The sequence below is a fragment of the Tachyglossus aculeatus genome, chromosome 21 (assembly GCF_015852505.1).
Source record: "Tachyglossus aculeatus isolate mTacAcu1 chromosome 21, mTacAcu1.pri, whole genome shotgun sequence".
In the NCBI taxonomy this organism is placed as follows: Eukaryota; Metazoa; Chordata; class Mammalia; order Monotremata; family Tachyglossidae; genus Tachyglossus; species Tachyglossus aculeatus.
Window position 1 is genome coordinate 21833745 of NC_052086.1, and position 26297 is coordinate 21860041.

At 45.1% G+C, this 26297-nt stretch overlaps 1 protein-coding gene across 1 annotated transcript in view; it reads right to left on the reverse strand.

Moving 5' to 3' along the window:
- Nucleotides 1–2198: 2198 nt before the first annotated feature.
- Nucleotides 2199–26297, reverse strand: part of ACAD10 (acyl-CoA dehydrogenase family member 10) — a 67810-nt gene continuing 43711 nt past the window's right edge. The window contains 11 exon segments of the mRNA XM_038762734.1: nucleotides 2199–2349; nucleotides 2351–2380; nucleotides 4672–4782; nucleotides 7574–7721; nucleotides 8102–8240; nucleotides 15750–15957; nucleotides 17603–17687; nucleotides 18458–18593; nucleotides 20609–20699; nucleotides 21583–21720; nucleotides 23699–23866. Of these exon segments, the coding sequence (XP_038618662.1) occupies nucleotides 2248–2349; nucleotides 2351–2380; nucleotides 4672–4782; nucleotides 7574–7721; nucleotides 8102–8240; nucleotides 15750–15957; nucleotides 17603–17687; nucleotides 18458–18593; nucleotides 20609–20699; nucleotides 21583–21720; nucleotides 23699–23866 (1356 nt within the window). The 3' untranslated portion in view covers nucleotides 2199–2247.

The window sequence follows — 26297 nt, forward strand, 5'->3', positions numbered from 1 at the left end:
AAAAATATGGAAACGGTTTACCACTGCCTTCTTCCACGCAGTAAAGTTGAGTCTCCTCCCTCTCCTCCCTCCTATGCCACTGTTGCTCAACACAGGTGAATTCTGACTGGTCTGGTTCTGATTGCCTTCCACTCGCTAGACATTGCCCAAACTAGGAATGGAATGGCTATTCCTCTGCTTGACTCTCCCATAGTCTCCCATAGTCACCTATAGTCTCCCATAGTCGAGACTGGTAGGGTACTGGAAACTCTCCAGGTGCGATTCTGAGAGAAGATGGGTCCTATAGCCTAAACTAAACACTGAGATTTTCTTTATAAAAGTGGACCAACTCACCAAATCTCAAGTAAACATTGTCATACATTTTTCTGATGGTCTTCTGTCTAAGATGCTAACAGGGAGAGGGGAAAAAAGGCCTCAAAAGCCCTGTTCCCAGATCCATCACCTGCCCTCCCAAATTACCAGTTTCCTTAATGGAGTTTAGTGTGAAACAGGAACAGATTCTCCATTTTATATGATTCTGTTCAGATTGGGCGAGTTCAGGGATTAATGTTTGGGAGAAGAGGATGAAACAAAGAGATAGAAAGCCTTAAAACTTATTTGAATGCAGGCAGATTGGGTCCACGACACATTAGTGGTATAGTTTTAACATTTTATTACAAGTTATCTGGCAAAGAAATAGCATCAAATCATCAAGACCTCTTTTGTTATTTCCCAACCCACCTCAAGTTAATGCAAGAGGTTTTTTTCATCTAAATGTAACATCAACCCACAAACAGATGCTCACAACTCGGTGATTCTTTTTCACTACCGTTTTTCCAAGATCTTCCCCGACTTTTGTTTCTGGGATTACTGCCCATTCCCCCAAGATCCACGTGTCACTTTCCCTAGCAGCCAACCACCACGATCCTCCTTCCAAAGGCTGTGGAGGACAGGAAAGGAGCCCTTGGGGAGGAATTTCCATTAGAAATAACGAACACTTCTTTGTTGGCAGAAGAGAACAGCACTGAGCAACATAAGGCGGTTTTTTTTCCCCCTAGTTCTGCCTCAGGTCTGGTGTCTGAATAGCAACCCTCAGAGTATTTAGATACCACGGGCCTGATACGATTTAAAAATTCAAGATCGTCATCTGAACACACAGACTCAAGGCCAGCTTTCTGTCTTTGTGTCTTAGTGACATTGAATGAAGACTAGTCTCTTCTTTTTCTTCCCCTTCCTTTTTTTCCCCCCTATAAATGTCAGCCTTTTTGTGCTACTTACAGAGGTTTCTGCTGTACGTGGCAAAAAAAGTACATTTAATGATAATAATAATAATGATGGCGTTTGTTAAGCGCTTACTATGTGCAAAGCACTGTTCTAAGTGCTGGGGAGGTTACAAGGTGATGAGGTTATCCCACAGGGGGCTCACAGTCTTAATCTCCATTTTACTGATGAGGGAACTGAGGCACAGAGAATGATGATGATGATGGCATTTATTAAGCATTTACTATGTGCAAAGCACTGTTCTAAGCGCTGGGGATGTTACAAGGTGATGAGGTTATCCCACAGGGGCCTCACAGTCTTAATCCCCATTTTACTGATGAGGGAACTGAGGCACAGAGAATGATGATGATGATGATGATGGCATTTATTATGCACTTACTATGTGCAAAGCACTGTTCTAAGCACTGGGGAGGTTACAAGGTGATCAGGTTGTCCCAAGGGGGGCTCACAGTCTTCATCCCCATTTTACAGATGAGGTAACAGGCACAGAGAAGTGAAGTGACTTGCCCAAAGTCACACAGCTGACAATTGGTGGAGTCGGGATTTGAACCATGACCTCAGACTCCAAAGCCTGTGCTCTTTTCAATCAATCAATCAATCAATCGTATTTATTGAGCACTTACTATGTGCAGAGCACTGTACTAAGCGCTTGGGAAGTACAAATTGGCAACACATGAGCCACGCTGCTTCTCTAAAGTTATGTGACTTGCCCTAAGTCACACAGCTGACAATTGGCAGAGCCGGGGTTTGAACCCATGACCTCTGACTCCAAAGCCCGAGCTCTTTCCATTGAGCCACTCTGCTTCTTTCATCAAGACCTTCTTAGGACTCAGCAGCCAAGAGCTTTTGAGATTAGGGCAAGGGGTAGGAGAGAGAGTGATCACCAAAATTCCCCTATAAATCATACCAAACATTTCAAACTGTGTTCTTTTCTGTTACAGAGCTACATTGCCAAACTTCAGTGTTGTGATTTCAGAGCCTGTAGTTCTAACACTTCAGCTCCATCTTTGCCACTGTGACCCTGCGGACTTCATCAGGGTTATCAGCAAACTGAAGTGCTCGAACCCAACCCAAAAATTGGGCCAGGGGGATAATCATTGCAGCCCGCAGCTCCAAAATCCTGAAACACACAGAAAATGAGAAGTCTCAGACAAGCAAGTGCTGGTGCTGAGAATCGGGAGGTTTACAAGAAACTAATAATAACTGATTATGAGAATGTACTGCTTTTCAGACAGATCTGAGAGTTGTCTGACATTTCAAAGGAATAGGAACAATCATGTTTGTTAAGTGTTTACTACGTGCCAAGTACTGCTCTGAGTGACTATAACACTACCTAGCCAGCCCTATCTCTGAGCAGCATGGAACAACTTACTATTTGTCAGTTGTATTTATTTATTGAGCACTTACTATGTGTAGAGCACTGTACTAAGCTCTTGGGAGAGCACAATGCAACAATAAATACACACATTCCCCTCCCACAATGAGCTTGCTATTTCTGGGGTTGAATGCACCCATAGCCGGTGTTACGAAGCACAATTAAGAAGGAACTCTTAAATGTCCTCATCATCCTTCCCACCCACTTCTCCTCCACCTACCTTCCCCATTTTAATTGACAACTCCACCATCCTCCCTGTCTCTGGAACAGGAAACCTTGGCAATATCCTTGACTCCCCCCACTCTTGTGAAACCCACATTTAGTCGGTTGCCAACTTCTGTCAGTTTTTCTTTTATGACATTTCCAGAATCCGCCCCTGCCCCTCCATCTAAATGGCTACCAGGATGGTCCAGGCCTTGTCATATCCCAACTTAACTTCTGTGTCAGCCTCCTAACTGCCTCCAGTTTTCTCCACTCCAGTACTTGACTCTGCTGCCCAGATCATTTTTCTAAAATGTCATCCTGTACACATAGCCCTACTCCTAAAAACCTCCAATGGTTGCCCATTCCTCTCAGCACCTAGCAGATTCCTTATCTTTGGCTTTAAGGCACTAAATCAGCTCTCCCCCTCCAATTTACCTACCCACTTTCCTTTCCCTCTTTCACTCAGCTCTTCCTCTTTGTTCTTCTCAAAAAAACTTACTCACTGTGACTTATTGCCAACTTGTACTTCCCAAGCACTTAGTACAGTGCTCTGCACACAGTAAGCACTCAATAAATACGATTGATTGATTGATTGATTATTCTTATTTTTCTTGAACCAAACTCTTGCACGTACTCATTCATTCAATCGTATTTATTGAGCGCTTACTGTGTGCAGAGCACTGTACTAAGCGCTTGGGAAGTACAAGTTGGCAACATATAGAGACGGTCCCTACCCAACAGTGGGCTCACAGTCTAGAAGGGGGAGATAGAGAACGAAACAAAACATATTAACAAAATAAAATAAATAGAATATGTACAAGTAAAATAAATAGAGTAGTAAATACGTACAAACATACATACATATATACAGGTGCTGTGGGGAAGGGAAGGAGGTAAGGCGGGGGGATGGAGAGGGGCAGGAGGGGGAGAGGAAGGAGGGGGCTCAGTCTGGGAAGGCCTCCTGGAGGAGGTGAGCTCTCAGTAGGGCCTTGAAGGGAGGAAGAGAGCTAGTTTGGCAGATGTGCGGAGGGAGGGCATTCCAGGCCAGGGGGAGGACGTGGGCCAGGGGTCGATGGCGGGACAGGCGAGAATGAGGCACGGTGAGGAGATCAGTGGCAGAGGAGCGGAGGGTGCGGGCTGGGCTGGAGAAGGAGAGAAGGGAGGTGAGGTAGGAGGGGGCGAGGGGATGGACAGCCTTGAAGCCGAGGGTGAGGAGTTTCTGCCTGATGTGCAGATTGACTGGTAGCCACTGGAGATTTTTGAGGAGGGGAGTAACATGCCCAGGGCGTTTCTGGACAAAGACAATCCGGGCAGTGGCATGAAGTATGGATTGAAGTGGGGAGAGACAGGAGGATGGGAGATCGGAGAGTAGGCTGATACAGTAGTCCAGATGGGATAGGATGAGAGTTTGAATGAGCAGGGTAGTGGTTTGGATGGAGAGGACAGGGTGGATCTTGGCCATATTGCAGGAGAGAGACCGGCAGGTTTTGGTGGCAGCTTGGATGTGAGGGGTGAACGAGAGAGCGGAGTCGAGGATGACACTCAACGTTGCGGGCTTGTGAGACGGGAAGGATGGTAGTGCTGTCAACAGTGATGGGAAAGTCAGGGAGAGGGCTGGGTTAGGGAGGGCAGACAAGGAGTTCAGTCTTGGACATGTTGAGTTTTAGGTGGCGGGCAGACATCCAGATGGAGATGTCCTGATGGCAGGAGGAGATGGGAGCCTGGAGAGAGGGGGAGAGAGCAGGGGCAGAGATGGAGATTTGGGTGTCATCAGCGTAGAGATGATAGTTGAAGCTGTGGGAGCGAATGAGGTCACCAAGGGAGTGACTCGCCCCACTACCTGAAACTCCCTTCAAATCCGACACACCATCACTCTTCCCATCTTTAAAACCTCTAAAATTCTGAAATCGCATCTCCTGCAGGAGGCCTTCCCCAGTCAATTCCTAATCAGAAGCAGTATAGTGTAGTGGACGGAGCGGGGGCCTGGGAGTCAGAAGGTCATGGGTTCTAACTGTGACTCTGCCACTTGGCTGCTGTGTGATCTTGGGCAAGTCACTTCACTTCTCTGGGCTTGAGTTATCTCATCTGTAAAATGGGGATTGAGACTGTGAGCTCCATGTGGGACAGGGACTGAGTCCAACCTGATTTGCTTGTATCCACTCCAGCATTTCAAGCTCTCATCCTATCCCGTCTGGACTACTGTATCAGCCTCCTCTCAGATCTCCCATCCTCTTGTCTCTCCCCACTTCAGTCCATACTTCACACCGTTGCCTGGAATGTCTTTGTCCAGAAATGCTCTGGGCATGTTACTCCCCTCCTCAAAAATCTCCAGTGGCTACCAATCAACCTATGCATCAGGCAGAAACTCCTCACCCTGGGCTTCAACGCTGTCCATCCATCCCCTCGCCCCCTCCTACCTCACCTCCCTTCTCTCCTTCTCCAGCCCAGCCCGCACGCTCCACTCCTCTGCCGCTAATGTCCTCACCGTGCCTCGTTCTCACCTGTCCCGCCATCAACCCCCGGCCCACGTCATCCCCCTGGCCTGGAATGCCCTCTTTCCCCACATCCGCCAAGCTCGCTCTCTTCCTCCCTTCAGGGCCCTACTGAGAGCTCATCTCCTCCAGGAGGCCTTCCCGGACTGAGCCTCCTCCTTCCTCTCCCCCTCCTCTCCCCCTCCTCCCCCTCTCCATCCCCCCTGCCTTACCTCCTTCCCTTCCCCACAGCACCTGTATATATGTATATATGTTTGTACGTATTTATTACTCTATTTACTTTACTTGTACATATCTATTCTATTTATTTTATTTTGTTAATATGTTTGGTTTCTCCCCCTTCTAGACTGTGAGCCCACTCTTGGGACCATCTCTATGTGTTGCTAACTTGTACTTCCCAAGCACTTAGTACAGTGCTCTGCACACAGTAAGCGCTCAATAAATACGATTGACTGATTGATTGATTAGCCTGTATTCATTCATTCAACCGTATTTATCAAATGCTGACTGTGTGCAGAGGACTGTACTAAGCGCTTGGAAAGATACCACACAACAATAAACAGTGACATTTCCAGCCCACGATGAGTTTATAGTTTGGGGAAGGGGAGACAGATCTCAAAACAAATAAACAAAATTAAAGGTATGTACGTAATTGCTGTGGAACTGGGCCTGGGAGGACAGAAGAGCAAAGGGAGCAAGTCAAGGTGATACAGAAGAGAGAAGGAGAAGAGGAAAAGTGGGGCTTAGTCTGGAAGGCCTCTTGGAGGAGATGCACCTTCAATAAGGCTTTGAAGTGGGGGAGAGTGGTTGTCAGTCGGATTAGAGGAGGGAGGGCATTCCAAGTCAGAAGCGGGATGTGAGCTGGGGGTCCGCAGCGAGACAGGAGAGATCGAGGCACTGTGAGAAGGTTAGCACTAGAGGACCAAAGTGTGCGGGATGGGTTGTAGAAGGAGAGAAGAGAGGTTAGGTAGGAGGGGGCAGGGTGATGGATTACTTTAAAGCCAATGTGAGGGATTTTTGTTTGATACGGAGGTGGACGGGAAACCACTGGAGTCTTTTGAGTCGGGTGACGTGCCCTGAAAGTTTTTGTAGAAAAATGATCTGGGCAGCAGAGTGAAGTATGGACTGGAGTGGAGAGAGACAGGAGGCCGAGAGGTCAGCAAGGAGGCTGATGCAGTAATCCAGGTGGGATGGGATGAGTGATTGTATTAACGTGGTAGCAGCATGTAGGGAGAGGAAAGGGTGGATTTTAGCGATGTTGTGAAGGTGGGACCGACAGGATTTGGTGACGGATTGAATGTGTGGGTTGAATGAGAGAGGAGTCAAGGAAAACATCAAGGTTACTGGCTTGTGAGACGGGAAGGATAATGGGGCCATCCACGGTGATGGGAAAGTCAGGAAAAGGATAAGGTTTGGGAGGGAAGATAAGGAGTTCTGTTTTGGACATGTTAAATTTGAGGTGACGAGAGAACAAGAGGTGTCTTGAAGGCAGGAGGAGATGCGAGACTGGAGAGAGGGAGAGAGATCAAGACTGGAGATATAGACTTGGGTGTCATCTGCATAGAAGTGGTAGTTGAAGCCATGGGAGCGAATGAGTTCTCCAAGGGAGTGGGTGTAAATGGAGAATAGAAGGGGACCCAGAACTGAACCTTGAGGGGACCCCCCCAGTTAGGGGGTCAGAGGCAGAGGAGGAGCCCACAAAGGAGATTGAGAGTGAAAGGCCAGAGAGGTAAGAGGAGAAACGGGAGAGGACAGAGTCAGTGAAGCCAAGGTTGAATAACATTTCCAGGAGAAGGGAGTGGTCCACAGTGTCAAAGGCAGCTGAGAGGTCAAGGAGGATTAGGATGCAGTAGAGGCCGTTGGATGTGGCAAGAAGGAGATCATTGGTGACCTTTGAGAGGGCGGTTTCTGTGGAGTGAAGGGGATGGTAGCCAGATTAGAGGGTGTCAAGGAGAGAATTGGAGGAGAGGAATTTGAGACAGTGGGTGTAGACAACTCACTCATGGATTTAGACAGTGGGTGTAGACAACTCACTCATGGATTTTGGAGAGGAATGGTAAGAGGGAGATGGAGCGATAACTGGAGAGAGCCGTGGGGTCAAGGCAGGGTTTTTTTCTACGATCTACCCCAGTTCTTAGAATGGTGCCTGGCACATAGCAAGCTCTTAACAAATACCGTAAAAATAAGCAAAAGGGCCTTAATAACTAGGTGCCGGGACCCTCGTCTTCCCAAGCCTCCAAACCTCTATTTTGTTCAGAGGCTGCATCCTCACTGAAGCCAGATAAGCCATCCAATTTGACCACTGTACCCCTAGACTCCCACATGCTACTAGGGCCTCCAAATTTTCCCAGTAGTCCAATTCAGGGACTATGAACTGGACCAAACAATATCTGCGTGAAGCAGATATTACGGGGGAACGGTAATAACGACAGATGCCCAAGAAGCATTAGGGAGAATTCTGCAAAGTCACCATCATGGACTCACCAACTGTGCCACTTTCAAACCCTGGCTTCTAAATTCACAACACTCAAATCCACCGTCCCCTCTCAGAGCCCCAGCTCTTATTCTAATGTCCCCAGTCATTGACTGAGATGGTCCAGAACTAGGATAATAATACTAATAATAATAACTGTGGTATTTGTTAAGTGCTAACATCGTGCAAGCACTGGACGAAGTGCTAAGATCATCAGGTTGGAGACAATCCCTGCCCACTCGAGATTCACAGTCTAAGTAGGAGAGAGAAGAGGGTTTGAAAAGCACCTGATTTCACATTATATCCATGACATGGGCAGTTTTTGGCACTATTAATCTTGCTTGTTCAGTCTCAGCTTGGGACTCGGCAGTGTCTGTCAGAATGGTGCCTTGATCCACCAGCTGTTTTCCAAATGCCACAGGAGACCTCACCCTCATCAGAAGTAGTGAGAAAGATAAAAATGTGTTTTTTCTATTTTTTTGTGTGTACTCATGGACTGGCTTATATAAGGGTAGGGAGAAGGAGATTGAGAAATGGGTGGAGGTGTTTAAACTGCAGGGCTGTGGAGTATATTTTAGGAACTGGGAATAGGTGAGAGAAGTTTGGGGTGGGGTGTTTCAGCTCTTAGATTCCATCTATCATTAAATTCTGCTGGTTGTTCCTCCACCACGTTTCTCCTATTTCTCCCATTCCTCTCCACCGAAACAGGCTCCATCTTCATTAGGTAAGGCCACCATTTTACAGTAAGACTACTGATTCAGCTTCCTCACTTGTCTTCCAGGCTCCTTGCCTCTTTCCTTTCAACCTATACTACTCTACCTGGGTGTCCCACTGGCACCTCGCATGACACATGTCCAAAATTGAATTTCTCATCCTCCCTCGCAAATCCTCTCCTCCTCCTAAATTTCCCATTACAGTTGAAAACGCCACCATCCTCTTTGCCTCTCGAGTCTGTTATCTTGGCACTGTGGCTCGGTGGAAAGACCCCGGGCTTTGGAGTCAGAGGTCATGGGTTCAAATCCCAGCTCCTCCAATTGTCAGCTGTGTGACTTTGGGCAAGTCACTTAACTTCTCTGTACCCCAGTTACTTCATCTGTAAAATGGGGATTAAGACTGTGAGCCCACCGTGGGACAACCTGATCACCTTGCAACCTCCTCAGCACTTAGAACAGTGCTTTGCACATAGTAAGCGCTTAAAAATGCCATTATTCTTCTTCTTATTATTATTATCCTCAACTCCACTCTCTTTCATCTCCCATAGTCAGTCTGTCACCAGCCCCTGTCAGTTCTTCCTCAACAATATCTCCAGGAATGACACCATCCTCTCCAACCAAACTTCATGCTGGTCTAGGCTGTTGTCTTATTCCGACTTGACTGAATGCATCAACTTTCTTGTAGACCTCCGTTCTCTCTCCTCTCCATTCTACACCTCACTCAGCTGCCTGAATTATGTTCCTAAATTCATTCATACATTCAATCGTATTTATTGACTGCTCACTGTGAGCGGAGCACTTTACTAAGCATTTGGAAAGTACAAATCGGCAAGAGATAGAGACGATCCCTACCCAACAACAGGCTCACAGTCTAGAAATCATCATGTTACCCGGCTCCCTCTTCAAAACCCTCCAAAGGATGTCCATTCCGCTCCACCTCAAGCAGAACTCCTGATCACCAGCTTTAAGGTACTCAATTAGCTCTCATTAATTATCCTCCTTCCCTTCCCCACAGCACCTGTATATATGTATATATGTTTGTACATATTTATTACTCTATTTATTTGTTTATTTATTTTACCTGTACATATCTATTCTATTTATTTTATTTTGTTAGTGTGTTTGGTTTTGTTCTCTTTCTCCCCCTTTTAGATTGTGAGCCCACTATTGGGTAGGGACTGTCTCTATATGTTGCCAACTTGTACTTCCCAAGCGCTTAGTACAGTGCTCTGCACACAGTAAGCGCTCAATAAATACGATTGATGATGATGATCCTCAATCCTCTCACATCACGATCCAGTCCGCAAGATTTGCTCCTCTAATTTCAACCAGTTTATTGTGCCTCGCTCTTGCCTTTCTGATTGTCTACCTCTTGCTCATGTCACCCCTTTTTCCTGGAATTCCCTTCCCCTCCGCATCTGGCACACCGCTCTTCAAGATCCTTTTGAAATGACATCTCCTCCAGGAGACCTCCCCTTATTAATCGCTCATAGCCAAACCCTATTTCCCTACCAACTGTCACTTAGGCACTTCTGTATCACCTTAGCATTTGGGTACTTACACAAACACCTCTAGACTGCATACAGTCGTATAGCCTGTAAGCTCGTTGCGGGCAGGGAATAAGTCTGTTTATTGTTATACTGTATTAGTACAGTGCACTGCACACAGTAAGTGCTCAATAAATATGCTTAAATGAATGATTGAATTAATACACCTCCAATGTACTTATCTTCATATATTTACATTCTCTTGCTTCCTCCTACCTGTAGTTATTTTAGATTCTGTGTGTCTTGCTAGACTGTAAACTCTTTGAGGGCAAGAATCATATATACTAACTATTGAACTTTCACCATGGGCTCAGTACAATACTCTGCAAAAAGTAAGCACTCTATAGGTACTACTGATTGATTGCCGAGGTTCTCCTCCTCCAACCTGTAGATATTTTAGTTTCTGTGTGTCTTGCTAGACTGTACACTTGCGGGCAAGAATCATATATACTAACTATTGAACTTTCCCATGGGCTCAGGACAATACTCTGCAAAAAGTAAGCACTCTATAGGTACTATTGATTGATTGCCGAGGTTCTCCTCCTCCAGTGCTGTATGGCACATGCCTAATTCACTCCTCAAAACCCTCCAATGACTACCTATTTCCCTTTGCATTTAGTCAATCGTATTTATCATCAGTCGTATTTATTGAGCGCTTACTATGTGCAGAGCACTGTACTAAACTGTCAGCAGTTTAAAGTCTTGCCTTTTTACATATTGTCTGCCTTCACTCACTTATGCCCCAGATCGCCATCTTTGCTCTTCCTGGTTCACTTTTTAACTGTACCACTCTCTAATCTCTCCAGCTTCTGACTCCTTTCTCATGTCGCTCCCCTTCCTGGAACTCTCTTCTCCTGCAGATCCGTCAGACCACTGCTCTTCTCTTCAAGGCTCTCTTAAAAATCCCACCTTCTTCAAGAAGCCTTACGGGGCTCAGTGGAAAGAGCCCGGGCTCGGGAGTTATGGGTTAGAGTCCTGCCTCTGCCACTTGCCAGCTGACTGACTTCGAGCAAGTCACTTCACATCTTTGGGCCTCAGTTACCTCATCTGTAAAATGGGGATTAAGGCTGTGAGCCCCACGTGGGGCAACCTGATCACCTTGTACCCTCCCCAGTGCTTAGAACAGTGCTTAGCACATAGCGCTTAACAAATGTCATCATTATTATTATTAACATCCACCACCCCAAGCCACCTCAACCTAGAACTTACATATTTCCTTACACCTGTCCTTGGTACATCGGTAAATATCCCTATTAAGATTGGTGATAAATATCAACCTACATGCGTTATTTATATATTTCATACTCTTGCTACTAGCAGGTGTAGCCTTCTTCTCCTTCATGCTTCTACTACTAGTGAATAATTAGTCTGTCTCTTTCCACCATTAGTGGGTAAACTCATTAAGGGCAGGAAACAAGCCTTTTCCTGCGATGGGATTTTCCCAAGTCCTTGCACACAGTAAGCACTCAATAAACGTCGATGATTTATTTTTTTAATGGTATTTGTTAACTGCTTACTATGTTCCAGGCACCATACTAAGCGCTGGGGTAGATAGAGGCTAATCATGTTGGACACAGTCCCTGTCCCACATGGGGCTCACAGTCATAATCCCCAATTTACAGGTGAAGTGACTGAGGGCCAGAGAAGTTAAATGACTTGCCCAAGGTCACACAGCAGATAAGTGGCAGAGCTGGGAGTAGAACCCAGGTCCCTCTGACTTCCAAGCCTGTGCTCTAACCACTAGGCAACGCTGCTTCTCCCACAGTGGTTGAAATGCAGTTTGTACATGAGCTGGTGGGAATGACACCTGAGGTAGAATCACGACCCCAGTAGGGCAGCACCAAGCCTGAGATGTAGGAAAACCTTTAAAGCAACCACATAATGAAAAAGGACTCATTTGCCTGAGAGACGACCCAGAAGTAAAGGAGGTCTGGAGGGAAGTCATTCAAAGTCTGAGCTCTCTAGTGGGGTCCCGGGGTCCCCCTCTCAGAAGAAGTATTAAAATAATAATAATAATGTTTGTTAAGCACTTACATCAGGCAGAAACTCCGCACCCTCGGCTTCAAGGCTGTCCATCCCTTCGCCCCCTCCTACCTCACCTCCCTTCTCTCCTTCTCCAGCCCAGCACGCACCCTCCGCTCCTCTGGCACTAATCTCCTCACCGTGCCTCGTTCTCCCCTGTCCCACCGTCGACCCCCGGCCCATGTCCTCCCCCTGGCCTGGAATGCCCTCCCTCTGCCCATCCGCCAAGCTAGCTCTCATCCCCCCTTCAAGGCCCTACTGAGAGCTCACCTCCTCCAGGAGGCCTTCCCACACTGTGCCCCCTCCTTCCTCTCCCCTTCCTCCCCATTTCCATCCCCCCGACCTTACCTCCTTCCCTTCCCTGCAGCACCTGTATATATGTATATATGTCTGTACATATTTATTACTCTATTTATTTTACTTGTACATATCTATTTTATTTATTTTATTTTGTTAATATGTTTGGTTTTGTTCTCTGTCTCCCCCTTCTACACTGTGAACCCACTGTTGGGTAGGGACCGTCTCTATATGTTGCCAACTTGTACTTCCCAAGCGCTTAGTACAGTGCTCTGCACACAGTAAGTGCTCAATAAATACGATTGATTGATTGATTGATTGATGTACAAAGCACTGTTCTAAACACAGGGGACATCACAAGGTGATCAGGTTGTCCCATGGTGGGGGCTCACAGTTTTAAGCCCCATTTTACAGATGAGGTAACTGAGGCACAGAGAGGTTAAGTGACTTGCCCAAAGTCACACGGCTGACAGTTGGCAGAACCGGGATTTGAACCCATGACCTCTGACTCCAAAGCCAGTGCTCTTTCCACTGAGCCAAGCTGCTTCTCCATAGGGAGGGCTAAGGTGGGGACATAGCTATCTGGGGGAAATTCACCTGATAAGTTAAACGGTAGTATTTATTGAGCATTTCCTGCACGCAGAGCAATGCATTTAGGCTTGGGGAGAGCCCAATAAGAGTAAGTACACCTGATCCCTATTCTCAGAGTTTACAATCTAGTGAAGTAGGTAGACACACTAAAATAATTTTCTGATATGAGAAGAAGAAAAGGGGCATGCAGACATCATCAGTCAGGGCCTAAGTAACTTGTCTCCTGTGTGACCTTGGGCAAGTCAAGTCACTTAAATTCTCTTTGCCACAGTTTTCTCATCTGTAAAATGTGGATTCAATACCTATCCTCCACTCCTACACTTGGACTGAGAGCCCTGAGTGGGGATGGTAAAGTGTCAAGTCTGATCATCATCAATCGTATTTATTGAGTGCTTACTATGTGTAGAGCACTGTACTAAGTGCTTGGGAAGTACAAATTGGCAACATATAGAGACAGTCCCTACCCAACAGTGGGCTCACAGTCTAAAAGTCTGATTATCCTGTATCTACCCCCAGATTTTAGAACAGTATTTGAAATCCATTAAGTGCTAACAAGACCATAAAAATGCAGTGCGGCTTAGTGGAAAGAGCAAGGGCTGGGAGTCAGAAGGACCTGGGTTCTAATCCTGCCTCTGCCAATTGCTTGCTGTTTGACCTTGGGCAAGTCACATAACTTCTCGGTGCCTCAGTTTCCTCAACTGTAAAATGGGGATTAAACACCCATTCTCCCTCCTACTTGGACTGTGATCGCCATGTGGGACTGGGGCTTTGTGTGACCTAAGTAGCTTGTACCTACCCCAGGGCTTAGAACAGTGTTTGACACAAAGTAAGCGCTTAACAGATACCATAAAAAGTGCTGAACGAATACCATAATAATAGTTGCTATTATTAATATGAATGCGATAAGTAAACTATAAACAAAAGAGCTATGGGTGGTAGCAGTTGGGGAGTGGGTGAAGGGAGGATAAAACCAGAGATGAGCTGGTGTTGAAGCCTTCTATTTTCAAGGCTGTTTTTCAGAGCTCTGAAAGTCACATGGAGTCTGACATGCTATACAGCCTGAGAGTCATGAAAGATAGTGTGTGTTCTTAATCAATCAATCGTATTTATTGAGCACTTACTGTGTGCAGAGCACTGTACTAAGCGCTTGGGAAGTACAAGTTGGCAACATATAGAGACAGTCCCTACCCAACAGTGGGTTCTTAATGTTCTTAATGTTGTTCTTCAGTCTGGAGTGTCATAACTGCAAGTCATCAGAGTCAACTACTGCTTTTACTGGGAAAAATCATTCTGCCAATCAATCAATCAATCAATCGTATTTATTGAGCGCTTACTGTGTGCAGAGCACTGTACTAAGCACTTGGGAAGTACAAGTTGGCAACATATAGAGACGGTCCCTACCCAACAGTGGGTTCTTAATGTCGTTCTTCAATCTGGAGTGTCATAACTGCAAGTCATCAGAGTCAACTACTGCTTTTACTGGGAAAAATCATTCTGCCAGGTGAGGTTGGAAAGTGGAGTGAAGACAGAAGGGCAATCAGACCCGAAAAATACAGCAACTCAGTGTGTACGCTCACTAATGAAAATGCCTTTCATTACTTTTCTTGTTATTTGCACAGTTTCTGCTAAAAGATCCATTTGGTCTCAGGAGTTCATTTCGTCCTCGTAGAAATCAATACCATTTATTGAACCCCTTGTTCCTGGCAAAAAATCTATAGGTTTGAGAAACAACTTCCTCTTTTGCTCAGGATCCTAACTTTCGCTGATGGTGTCGAAGTCCATGGGCAGTCTTGGCCTTTCTGGGGGGAAGGGGTAGAATGGGGTTGGAAGCCAAATAGGGGATTTAGAACCCTAAGGCAGGAAGGTTGGGTTTAAATACTGATTTAATACTGACAGGCCCACGTCATCCCCCGGGCCTGGAATGCCCTCCCTCTGCCCACCCGCCAAGCTAGCTCTCTTCCTCCCTTCAAGGCCCTACTGAGAGCTCACCTCCTCCAGGAGGCCTTCCCAGACTGAGCCCCTTCCTTCCTCTTCCCCTCGTCCCCCTCTCCATCCCCCCCATCTTACCTCCTTCCCTTCCCCACAGCACCTGTATATATGTATATATGTTTGTACATATTTATTACTCTATTTACTTATTTATTTTACTTGTACATATCTATTCTATTTATTTTATTTTGTTAGTATGTTTGGTTCTGTTCTCTGTCTCCCCCTTTTAGACTGTGAGCCCACTGTTGGGTAGGGACTGTCTCTATATGTTGCCAACTTGTACTTCCCAAGCGCTTAGTACAGTGCTCTGCACACAGTAAGCGCTCAATAAACACGATTGATGATGATGATGAATAGTTCTTAGATTTGGGAGGAAACTGAGACTTAGATCCTGGGGGCAGGAGCCTGTTTTCCCCACAGTGCAGAGCAGAAAAAGCATCAAGGGAACCTAATAAATATCTCACCTAATAAACACTGCTGAATGAATGAATGAATGAGTGACCAAGAGAATGGGGAGGGAAAGAGATACTCTCTCTGTTTTGAATTTCAACCTTAAGCTCGGTAAATCAGAGGCTTGGCTATCTCTCTCCTCCCTTTAGTGGACCTCAAGGATAGTTTTCTCATCCTCTTTCCTTCCCTCTTCACCCCGCCTCTCCCAGTCTACTAATTCTACTATAAATGAGAGAATCAGCCAAGAGAACAGCAGGGACTTTACCTGCAACAGCATATCAGACAGGACCAGGCACATTCCAGAAAAAGTTGGGAAGTACTAACTCGTTCTTTCTTCTTTCATGAGAGCTAAAGCTCCCTCTGAATGCCCAATCAGCCTCCTGCAGTGATGGATTCTCCCAGAGCCAACCTTGCCTCGGGTAATTTCAAACCCTCAGCCAGGACCCAGTAACACACTTTTCTTAGGAACTTGCACATCCTCAGATATGATTTGTCCATGACCATTTGGAAAAATCAAAATGGGTCCCGGTAAGACACCATTTGGCTCATTTTATTCTCTGGAAGATCATGGAATGGAGCCATTCCTTTTCGATGGGGTTTGTATTTCTCCTTTCTTGCTCCTCTTGCTTCAGTTCTAGACATCTCTTTAGCTGAACCCAAATTACTTGCTTGTAACCGAGCAAGTCTAGGGTAGGGCCTGGAAGTGAGCATGGGAAGCAAAGAGAAGCAGCGAGGCTTAGTGAAAAGAGCTCACGTTTGGGAGTCTGAGGACGTAGGTTCTAATCCCGGCTCCGCCACTTGGGAAAGTCACAACTTCTCTGTGCCTCAGTTAATAATAATAATAATGACATTTATTAAGCACTTACTATGCGCAAAGCACTGTTCTAAGCGCTGGGGAGGTTACAAGGTGATCAGGTTGTCCCATGGGGGGCTCACAGTCTTAATCTCCATTTTACAGATGAGGTAACTGAGGCCCAGAGAAGTGACTTGCCCAAAGTCACACAGCTGACAGTTGGCGGAGCTGGGATTTGAACCCATGACCTCTGACTCCAAAGCCGGGGATCCTTCCACTGAGCCACGCTGCTTCTCCAGTTACCTCATTTGTATAATGGGGATTAAAAGTGTGAGTCCCATGTGGGACAACCTGATTACCCTGTATCTACCCCAGTGCTCAGAACAGTGCTTGGCACATAGTAAGCGCTTAACAAATACCGTAATTATTATTATTATTATGGGACTCCCAACCCTTCATTCTGAAACCGAGCAAGTCTAGGGTAGGGCCTGGAAGTGAGCATGGGGAGCAAAGAGATGCAGCGAGGCTTAGTGAAAAGAGCTCAGGTTTGGGAGTCAGAGACGTAGGTTCTAATCCCAGCTCCGCCACTTGGGCAAGTCACTTAACTTCTCTGTGCCTCAGTTAATAATAATAATAATGACATTTATTAAGCACTTACTATGTGCAAAGCACTGTTCTAAGCGCTGGGGAGGTTACAAGGTGATCAGGTTGTCCCACGGGGGGCTCACAGTCTTAATCCCCATTTTACAGATGAGGTAACTGAGGCCCAGAGAAGTGACTTGCCCAAAGTCACACGGCTGACAGTTGGCGGATCTGGGATTTGAACCCATGACCTCTGACTCCAAAGCCAGGGCTCCTTCCACTGAGCCACACTGCTTCTCCAGTTACCTCATTTGTAAAACGGGGATTAAAAGTGTGGGTCCCATGTGGGACAACCTGATTACCCTGTATCTACCCCAGTGCTTGGAACAGTGCTTGGCACATAGTAAGCACTTAACAAATACCGTAATTATTATTATTATTATGGGACTCCCAACCCTTCATTCTGAAATCTAGTCATGGGATCTGTGTTTCCCAAAGTGGGAGGTGAAATCTATCTGTGACTTGATGGAATTCCCAGTGGCCTTTGATGTCTCCCCCAAGCCCTTCCCTTCCTTTGTGGAGCTCTCTGCTCTTTGACATACATTTCAGAGGTAGACTATCTAGGTTATTTATAGTGATTGGGAAAGAAACATCAAGTCAGTGATACCTACCAAGAAGGGCAGCAATCCCTGAATTTAATTTGAAAATTGCTTAGAAGTAATTTGTCCAATCCATTTTTGTACTTTCCCAAGCATTTAGTACAGTGCTCTGTACACAGCTAACGTTCAATAAATACCATCGATTGATCGATTACATGGTGATACTCTGTAGGAATGCCTCTCAACTCTCTCACAAACTTGGCTGATCCCTTTAGAAGTACCCTAATGGAGATTGCTGTACTAGTAAGACAAAGTTTTCAAAAGGGATCTCTGTGAATTGTCAATCAGTGGTATTTTTACTATTTATCAATCAATCAATCAATCATATTTATTGAGTGCTTACTGTGTGCAGAGCACTGTACTAAGCGCTTGGGAAGTACAAGTTGGCAACATACAGAGACAGTCCCTACCCAACAGTGGGCTCACAGTCTAAAAGTGGGCTCACAGTCTAAAATTATTAGAGGTCTTCCCTAAGCCCGCATTCGCCTACTCACTCACCTATGTTCATTCCTTCAATCGTATTTATTGAGCGCTTACTGTGTGCAGAGCACTGTACTAAGCGCTTGGAAAGTACAATTAGGCAACAGAGGCAATCCCTACCCAACAACAGGCTCACAGTCTAGGAGGGGGGAGACAGACAACAAAACAAAGCAAAACAAGTAGACACTTGGACCTGTATTCTTTAAGCACTTGATACTCAACCCACCTCATCCCCACAGCGCTTATGTGTGTATCCATAATTAACTTCAATGTCTGTCTATCTAGATTGTAAGCTCCTTGTGGGCAGGGAAAGTGTCTACCGATTCTGTCGTACTCTCCCAAGTGCTTACAACGGTGCTCTGCACACAGTAAGTGCTCAATAAATACCATCGATTGATTTTTTTGAGCACTTCCCGTGGAGCTGTACTGCAGAGCTTTCTACAGAAGCAGTGTTGCTTAGCGGAAAGAGCCTGGTCCCGGGAGTGGGAGGAACTGAGTATCCCGGCTCTGCCGCTTGTCTGCTGTGTGACCTTGGACAAGTCCTGATGACTTTTATCCCAGGAGTATCCATGGGAACTAGAAGCATTGACTGCTGCTTGTGGCGGTGGGCATGCAAATTTGTTTTCCCCATAAATACACAGAGCTGGCAGTGGTGATCCACAACACCTGCCAGGAAAGGAGACAGGCAGAACCAGATAACTTGATTCCAAGCTCATCACATCTCATTAAGCACTTGTCCCTGCAAAAAACCCAAGCAAAATCCTGGTGATCAAATGCATCTAGTTTAGACTGTTTATGTACATCAGCTGAATGTTCTCTTGTTCTCCATCAGAAAATCAGTGCAATTGATTTTTGCCCTCATACTGGGTAAATCCAAAGTCATGAAAATGATGTTTTTCAGGAAATTCCATTCAGGGGTTAGAACACAATTCAGAGCGAGCCGGTTGGAAACACGTCCTTTTCCAAAGCAGACCTGAACGCTGCCATTCTACTCTGAAGGGATTACTGATGGACAGGCTTAATCTGTAAATTTGAGTAGGTGTCAGAGCCAAAGGACAACATGAAATGTTATATTTAGCTCCTAGATTTCAGAAAGGCAGTTAGGGTGGGATGGGAACTAATGACAGACCTCTGGGTGGGAGGGGAGGCCCTCACAACTCCCTTGCAGGAAAAGAAAATTACATCGCACGCAAGCTGCCACAACTGCTCCCTTTGCTCTTCCCCTCTCTCCCCACCCCACAGCACTTATGGATATATGTTTATACTTATATATACTTATAAACATATACTTATATATATATACTTATATATACATATACTTATATATACATATATACATATATGTATACTTATATATTGATGTCTGTCTCCCCCCTCTAGACTGCAAGCTCAGTGTGGGCACGGATTGTCTCTCTTATTGCTGTATTGTACCTTTCAAGCACTTAGTACAGTGCTCTGCACACAGTAAGCCCTCAATAAATTCGATTGAATGAATGAACAAATGAATGAATGAAGCCGCCATAATGAGATTTTCATTCTAGTGGAACAATACCAGAGGTCCTGTCAACTCTGCCTGTTCTCCTGCAGCAAATGCCAGGGAAATCAATCAATTGTATTTATTTATTGAGAGCTTACTGTGTGCAGAGCACTGTACTAAGCGCTTGGGAAGTACAAGTTGGCAACATATAGAGACAGTCCCTACCCAACAGTGGGCTCACAGTCTAAAAGGGGGAGACAGAGAACAAATCCAAACATACTAACAAAATAAAATAAATAGAATAGATATGTACAAGTAAAATAAATAGAGTAATAAATATGTACAAACATATATACTTAAATGGACACCCTATTCTGATTCCACTGTAAATGAACTTGACCTGCACTATGTTTTTTTTTTTTGTAATCCAGTAACCGATGGGTTAGAGAAGAGATCGGTGAGCACTGCTGAAAAGAAATCACTAACTTGTTAATGGCAGCAGCAAGGCAGTGAACCCTGGTTTGAAACCAATCAATCAATGGTATTTATTGAACATTTACTGTGTGCAGAGCACTGTACTAAGTACAATACAACAGAGTTGCTAAACACATTCCCTGCCCGCAGGAGCAATGAATTGATTGGAGTTTACAGTCTAGAGGATATTCTGGAATATTTAGTTCTGTCCAAATAGATGTCTTATCAGTATGGTTTTGGCGAGAACATTATGAGGGAATTAGGGAATATTCTTCTGGAAATAATAATAATTATGGTATTTGTTAAGTACTTATTATGTGCCAAGCATAATAATCAGGTGATCAGGTTGTCCCAGGTGGGGCTCCTACTTTTAATCCCCATTTTACAGATGGGGTAACTGTGGCCCAGAGAAGCAAAGTGACTTGCCGAAGGTCACCCAGCAGACGAGTGGTGGAGTCAGGATTAGAACCCAGGACCTGCTGACTCCCAGTCCCGTGCTCTATCCACTAAGCCATGCTTTTCCCTACGTGACAGTGTGAGTCCACATGGAAACAGGATGCTGTGTAGTGGGAGGAGTCGCTTGTGAGTGTGGACACAGTCACAGGTGTATGGTGTTCGATGCAGTGAGTACTACATTGAGTTTTTTCCTTCATATGAGATTTGACGAGAACACAATCCCCATGTGTTAAGAGAACTGGATGTGTTTTCATAATGAACTTGAGCCAAGTGCCTGTTGTCCACCATTAATGACCACTGATGACATAGGAATCTTTCTCCTCTGTGATTGAAGATTCAATGTTGGTAGCATCTGAAGAAGCAACCTAAACAAAAGTACACTATGAATCAGTCAACCACTCAGTGGTATTATTGAGCACTTGCTGTGTGCCGAGCACCGTACTAAATGCTTGGGAGAGTGCAACAGAGTTGCACTGTTCCCTGTCCACAGGAAGCTTACAGTCTGGGGGAAGACGGACATTAGAATAAATTCCAGACATGTACCTATTCTGTGGGGCTGAGGGTGAGATGAATATAAAATGCTTCAAGGGTTACAGATCCAAATGCACAGGCCATGCTGAAGGGGGTAGGAGTTGGGGAAGTGAGGACTTAGGAATTCACACAGATTTGTCTTCCCCTCTAGACTATAAGCCTCTTGTAGGCAAGGAACATGTCTACTGATTCTGTTATTCATTCATTCATTCAATTGTATTTATTTAGCGCTTACTGTGTGCAGAGCACTGTACTAAGCACTTGGGAAGTACAAGTTGGCAATGTATGTTACACCGTACTCTCTTCCAAGCGCCTAGTACAGGCAGTGTGGCCTCGCCAGATAGAGTACGGGTTTGGGAGTCAGAAGGACCTGGTTTTAATTCCAGCCCCAGCATCTGTCTGCTCTGCGACTTGGGACAAGTCACTTGACTTCTCTGGGCCTCAGTGACCTCAGCTGTAAAATGGGGAGTAAGACTGTGAGCCCCAGGTGGTACATGGACTTTGTCCAACCTGATTAGTTTGTGCCCACCCCAGGACTTAGAACACTGCTTTGACAAATAGTCAGTGCTTAACAAACACCATCATTATTTAATTACAGTGGTCTGCACAAAGTAAGTGGTCAATAAAAACGACTGATCGATCGCAAACCCCACTTTGGAGACGGTTTATAAGCGTGGTAGGAGGTTCTGTGGACCTTCTAACTTCCAGGATGCCTACCTGGGGTTCGGTTATAGCAAAACATGACTGGATCTTTCCCTCCAGCCAGGGAATCAGCCAACGAGCTTTCTGCTTTTCTGTACCACATCGCAGGAGCACCTCCATATTTCCAATGATTGGGGCAGAGAAACTAAAAACCTGGAAAAGGTCACACCAATCATACCAATTTCCAATACATCTGTAATCGTAAACATCAAGTTTCAAACGCCTTTTGTTTTTCAAGATGACCCTGATGATAGGATTAATTTCATTCACCAAAAATGGACTTGGATTCTTAGAGTGGTGCCTGCTTACAAGGGTTCATTCACAGCTACTTATTGCCCAGCGATGCCCAGTGAAAGGGTCTGAAGGGGTTAGGAAGCAGTGTGGCTTAATGGTTACATCATAGACCTGAGAGTCATAAGGACCTGAGTTCTAATCTAGACTCTGCCACTTGTCTGCTGTGTGACCTTGGGCAAGTCACTTCACTTCTCTGTGCCTCAATTACCTCATCTGTAAATGGGAATTAAGAGTGTGAGCCCCATGTGGGACAGGGACTGTGTCCAAACTGGTTAAATTGAATCTACCCCAGAATTTAGAGCAGTCCTGGCACACAGTAAGTGCTGAACAAGTACCGCAATTACTATTATTATCTGAAGCTTCTGAGGGATGTCTGTATTCTTATAAGAAATCAAGGACTTCCCTTTCGGTAGTATTCTTGATAACATGATCTCACAACCAAGAAAAGAGTGAAGAATGGGGTCACTTGCCCTGCCCCTCGCCTGATCTCATTAGACAATTAGGCCATACAGAAACCAGTTATTGATCCTTGATCCATGGCACTTTGTAAATCCTCCCATTCTCTTCAAGGTTCAAAAGGAGGTCTGATAATGAAGCCCAGGCAGGAAGAAATGCAGGAGGGGAACGGGCTTTATATCCATCAGGCTGCATTACCACTTTCTGAGCTTCTTCCATAACCATGTTCCTGATGCTGGTCCTAATACTATAACCCGAAATGCTTTTCTCCATCGAAAAATGCTTGTCTCCTTCTACTTCAACCTTGTGCTGCTGCAAAACAAACTGCCTAGAGATTATGGGGCCTCTCAGAATCACACCTGGAGAGTTTCCAGCCAGTACTTTACTAGTCTCAACTCTGGGAGGGAGAGTAAAGCAGAGGCATAGCCATTCCATTCCTAGCTTGGGCAGTGGCTAGCGAGTGGAAGGCAATCTGCTACAAGTCAAAATTCAACTGTGCTGCGAGCAGTGGCATGGGAGACAGCCAAGGGCAGAGACTCAAGTTAACTATGTGGAAGAAGGCCCACTGCCTTCTTCCACCATTTCCAGATTTTTATCAAAAAATCTCTAGGATTCATCACCAGACTGACTGCAGATGGAGGTGGGGCAATCTGGGAGAGATGTGTCCATGGAGTCTCTATGGTTGGAGATGACTCGACAGCATAAGACAAGACATGGCCTACCACCTAATTGTGGGGGTAGAACTCTTCTATAGAGTATAGTACAGTGCTAAGCGCTTAGTACAGTGCTCTGCACATAGTAAGCGCTCAATAAATACGATTGATGATAGGGAATTCCCGGCAGAGGCAGCGCTCGAAACTCTGCCAATCCAGATTCGGGTTCAGGGAGGGGAGACTGCCTACCTGCCTTCCATCACTCTCTATTTCCTCCTGACCGACTCTTCTTTTCTCAGCTCTCCTTCTATCAACCATGCCTTTCCCCTCATGGTTCCCCGCTCTGAACTTAGGGTTCAGATTTATTACTTATATTCAGATTCTTACTTATTTTATCTGATGTGAGCTAGCAATAATTATTTATCAAGGTGGAACAGATAGAAGCCAACAGACAGACAGACACATACCTCCTTCATAGCCTAACAAGAAGGGTAGTCCCACATTTATTTTGGCGTGAGTGAAGATTGGAACCATCACCCCCAAAATGAGGCAGAGAGGGAAAGGGAAGAATTATATTCTGAGACACCTTCATCTACATATTTGAATTTGAAAGTAATCTGTTCTGGTCATCCTGTCTTCGTTTTTTATTGCTTCAAGGTGAAACTCAACTATCACTGCTGCTTGGTTGGTAGCTTCAAAGAGGAGAAAGATAACAAAGAGAAAATGACCCTGGAGCAGGGCGGGGAAAACATATAACTTCCTCACGTAGTTTAAGAAAAGATGAGTTCACACAAATGTATATATTCCAGATTGGTCAGTCCAGCCCCATACTTCCTCTCAGGATTACTCTGCAGTGGCAAGAATAGGTTCCACGGGCCTTCTGACTTGAATTTCTCCTTTCACAGAGAGAAGAGGCAATAGCATGTCATGTGAGACTTGAGCCATGACCCTAAACATTAGCCCCACAAGGGATTTGAGGGAAAAGAGGCAAAGCAATAGATATAAATAGAGAATCCATCTATCTTCAGAGGGCATGTGGTCACGGTTCTGAAGGAGTAGCCTGTTGTTTTCTGGACGTGGAGGATGGAGGTAGGAATTGTGGTGACTATAATAGTAACCACTATAATATAATTATGTAATATATATTATAATATATATATAATATAGTAATATATTATATATAATATAATTATAATAGGAATAATAGTAGTCAAGGCCCTACTGAGAGCTTCAAGGCCCTACTGAGAGCTCACCTCCTCCAGGAGGCCTTTCCAGACTGAGCCCCTTCCTTCCTCTCCCCCTCGTCCCCCTCTCCATCCCCCCATCTTACCTCCTTCCCTTCCCCACAGCACCTGTATATATGTATATGTGTTTGTACATATTTATTGCTCTATTTATTTATGTTACTTGTACATATCTATTCTATTTATTTTGTTAGTATGTTTGGTTTTGTTCTCTGTCTCCCCCTTCTAGACTGTGAGCCCGCTGTTGGGTAGGGACTGTCTCTATGTGTTGCCGACTTGTACTTCCCAAGCGCTTAGTACAGTGCTCTGCACACAGTAAGCACTCAATAAATACAACTGATTGGTTGATTGGTGACCAGCTGCTGAACTTCATTTCTGAAAGTTTCCCTTTCTCATTGACCAGTCCCTTCTGCTTCTGAACTTGGCAGCCTGGATTTGGGCAGTGCTGGCACCCAGCAGACTGGTTTTTTTGTTTGTATTTTATGGCTTTTTAAAGTTTCATTTTGTTTTATGGCATTTGCTAAGTGATTACTTTGTGCCAAGCACTGTTCTAAGCGCTGGGGTAATGATAATAATCATAATTATTATGGTATTACTAAGCGCTTACTTTGTGCCAAGCACTGTTCTAAGCGCTGGGATTGATAGAAGGTAATCAGGTTGGACACAGTCCCTGTCTCACATAGGATTCACAGTCTTAATCCCATTTTACAGATGAGGCAACTGAGGCACAGAGAAGTAAAGTGACTTGCCCAGGGTCACACGGCAGACAAGTGGCAGAGCCAGGATTAGATATCCATGACCTTCTGAGTCCCAGGCCTGTACTCTATCCACAAGTTAATTAGGTTGGACACAGTCGCTGTCCTGCACGGGGCTCACAATCTAAGTAGGAGGGAGAATGAGTATTTAATCCCCATTTTACAGTCGAGGAAACTGAGGAAACAGAGAAATTAAGTGACTTACCCAAGGTCAAACAGCAAGCAATTGGCAGTTGGGGTTAGAGTCCAGGTCACCTGAGTCCCAGGCCTATGTTCTTTCCACTAGGCCATGCTGCTTTTCTTCGTTAAGTACTTACTATGTGCCAGCCACTGTATTCAGTGCTGGAGTAGGCACAAGTTTATCAGGTTGGACACAGCCCATGTCCCACCTGGGGCTCACGGTATTAATTCCCATTTTGCACATGAAGTAACTGAGGCACAGAGAAGTAAAGTGACTTGCCCAAGGTCACACAACAGACAAGTGGTGGAGCTGGGATTAATAATAATAATGACATTTTTATTAAGCGCTTACTATGTGTAAAACACTGTTCTAAGTGCTGGGGAGGTTACAAGGTGATCAGGTTGTCCCACAGGGGGCCCATTTTACAGATGAAGGAACTGAGGCCCAGAGAAGTTAAGCGACTTGCCTAAAGTCACACAGCTGACAACTGGTGGAACCGGGATTTGAACTCATGACCTCTGACTCCAAAGTCCGGGCTCTTTCCACTGAGCCACACTGCTTCTCTAAGATTAGAGCCCCGGTTAGTTAAATTGATCACTCCCCAATTCACCATGCCCATTCCTCACTTACAGCCAGGAATGATCTTGACTGTTGGTCATTTGGGGGCCGTTTCTGCAGGACGAAATACTACGAACGACAGCAAAGGAAAAAGGCAGGAAATCAAGTGATAGACAAAATAGGGAGGTTAGCTTGGGGCAAAGAAAGGAAAGAGAAAAGAACAACGTTTAGTGGGGTTTCTAGCAGAAAGTTTTCAAAAGCATGTTTTATGACTTTGTGGGTGTTATAAGTTTTCCTAAAAGGGAATTTTTAATAGGAATTTACTGTGGAGTTTAAAGTGTGACTATAGACTATAGGTACTTATCTTTCCAAGGTTAATTTGAGCTAACGTACTTGGTTCTTAGTCTTTGATTCTGGATCAGAATCATTAACCTCTGCATATCGTGCATAATTTTTTTTCCAGAGTTTTAACAATTCAAGTGCAATATTTCAAAGATAATCAAGGCGGGAAGGAATTTAACTCGACTCTCCTTCGACTACAGTCCCTATGCAGAAGTATGCAGTAAGCAAACAGAAATGAAAGGAACAC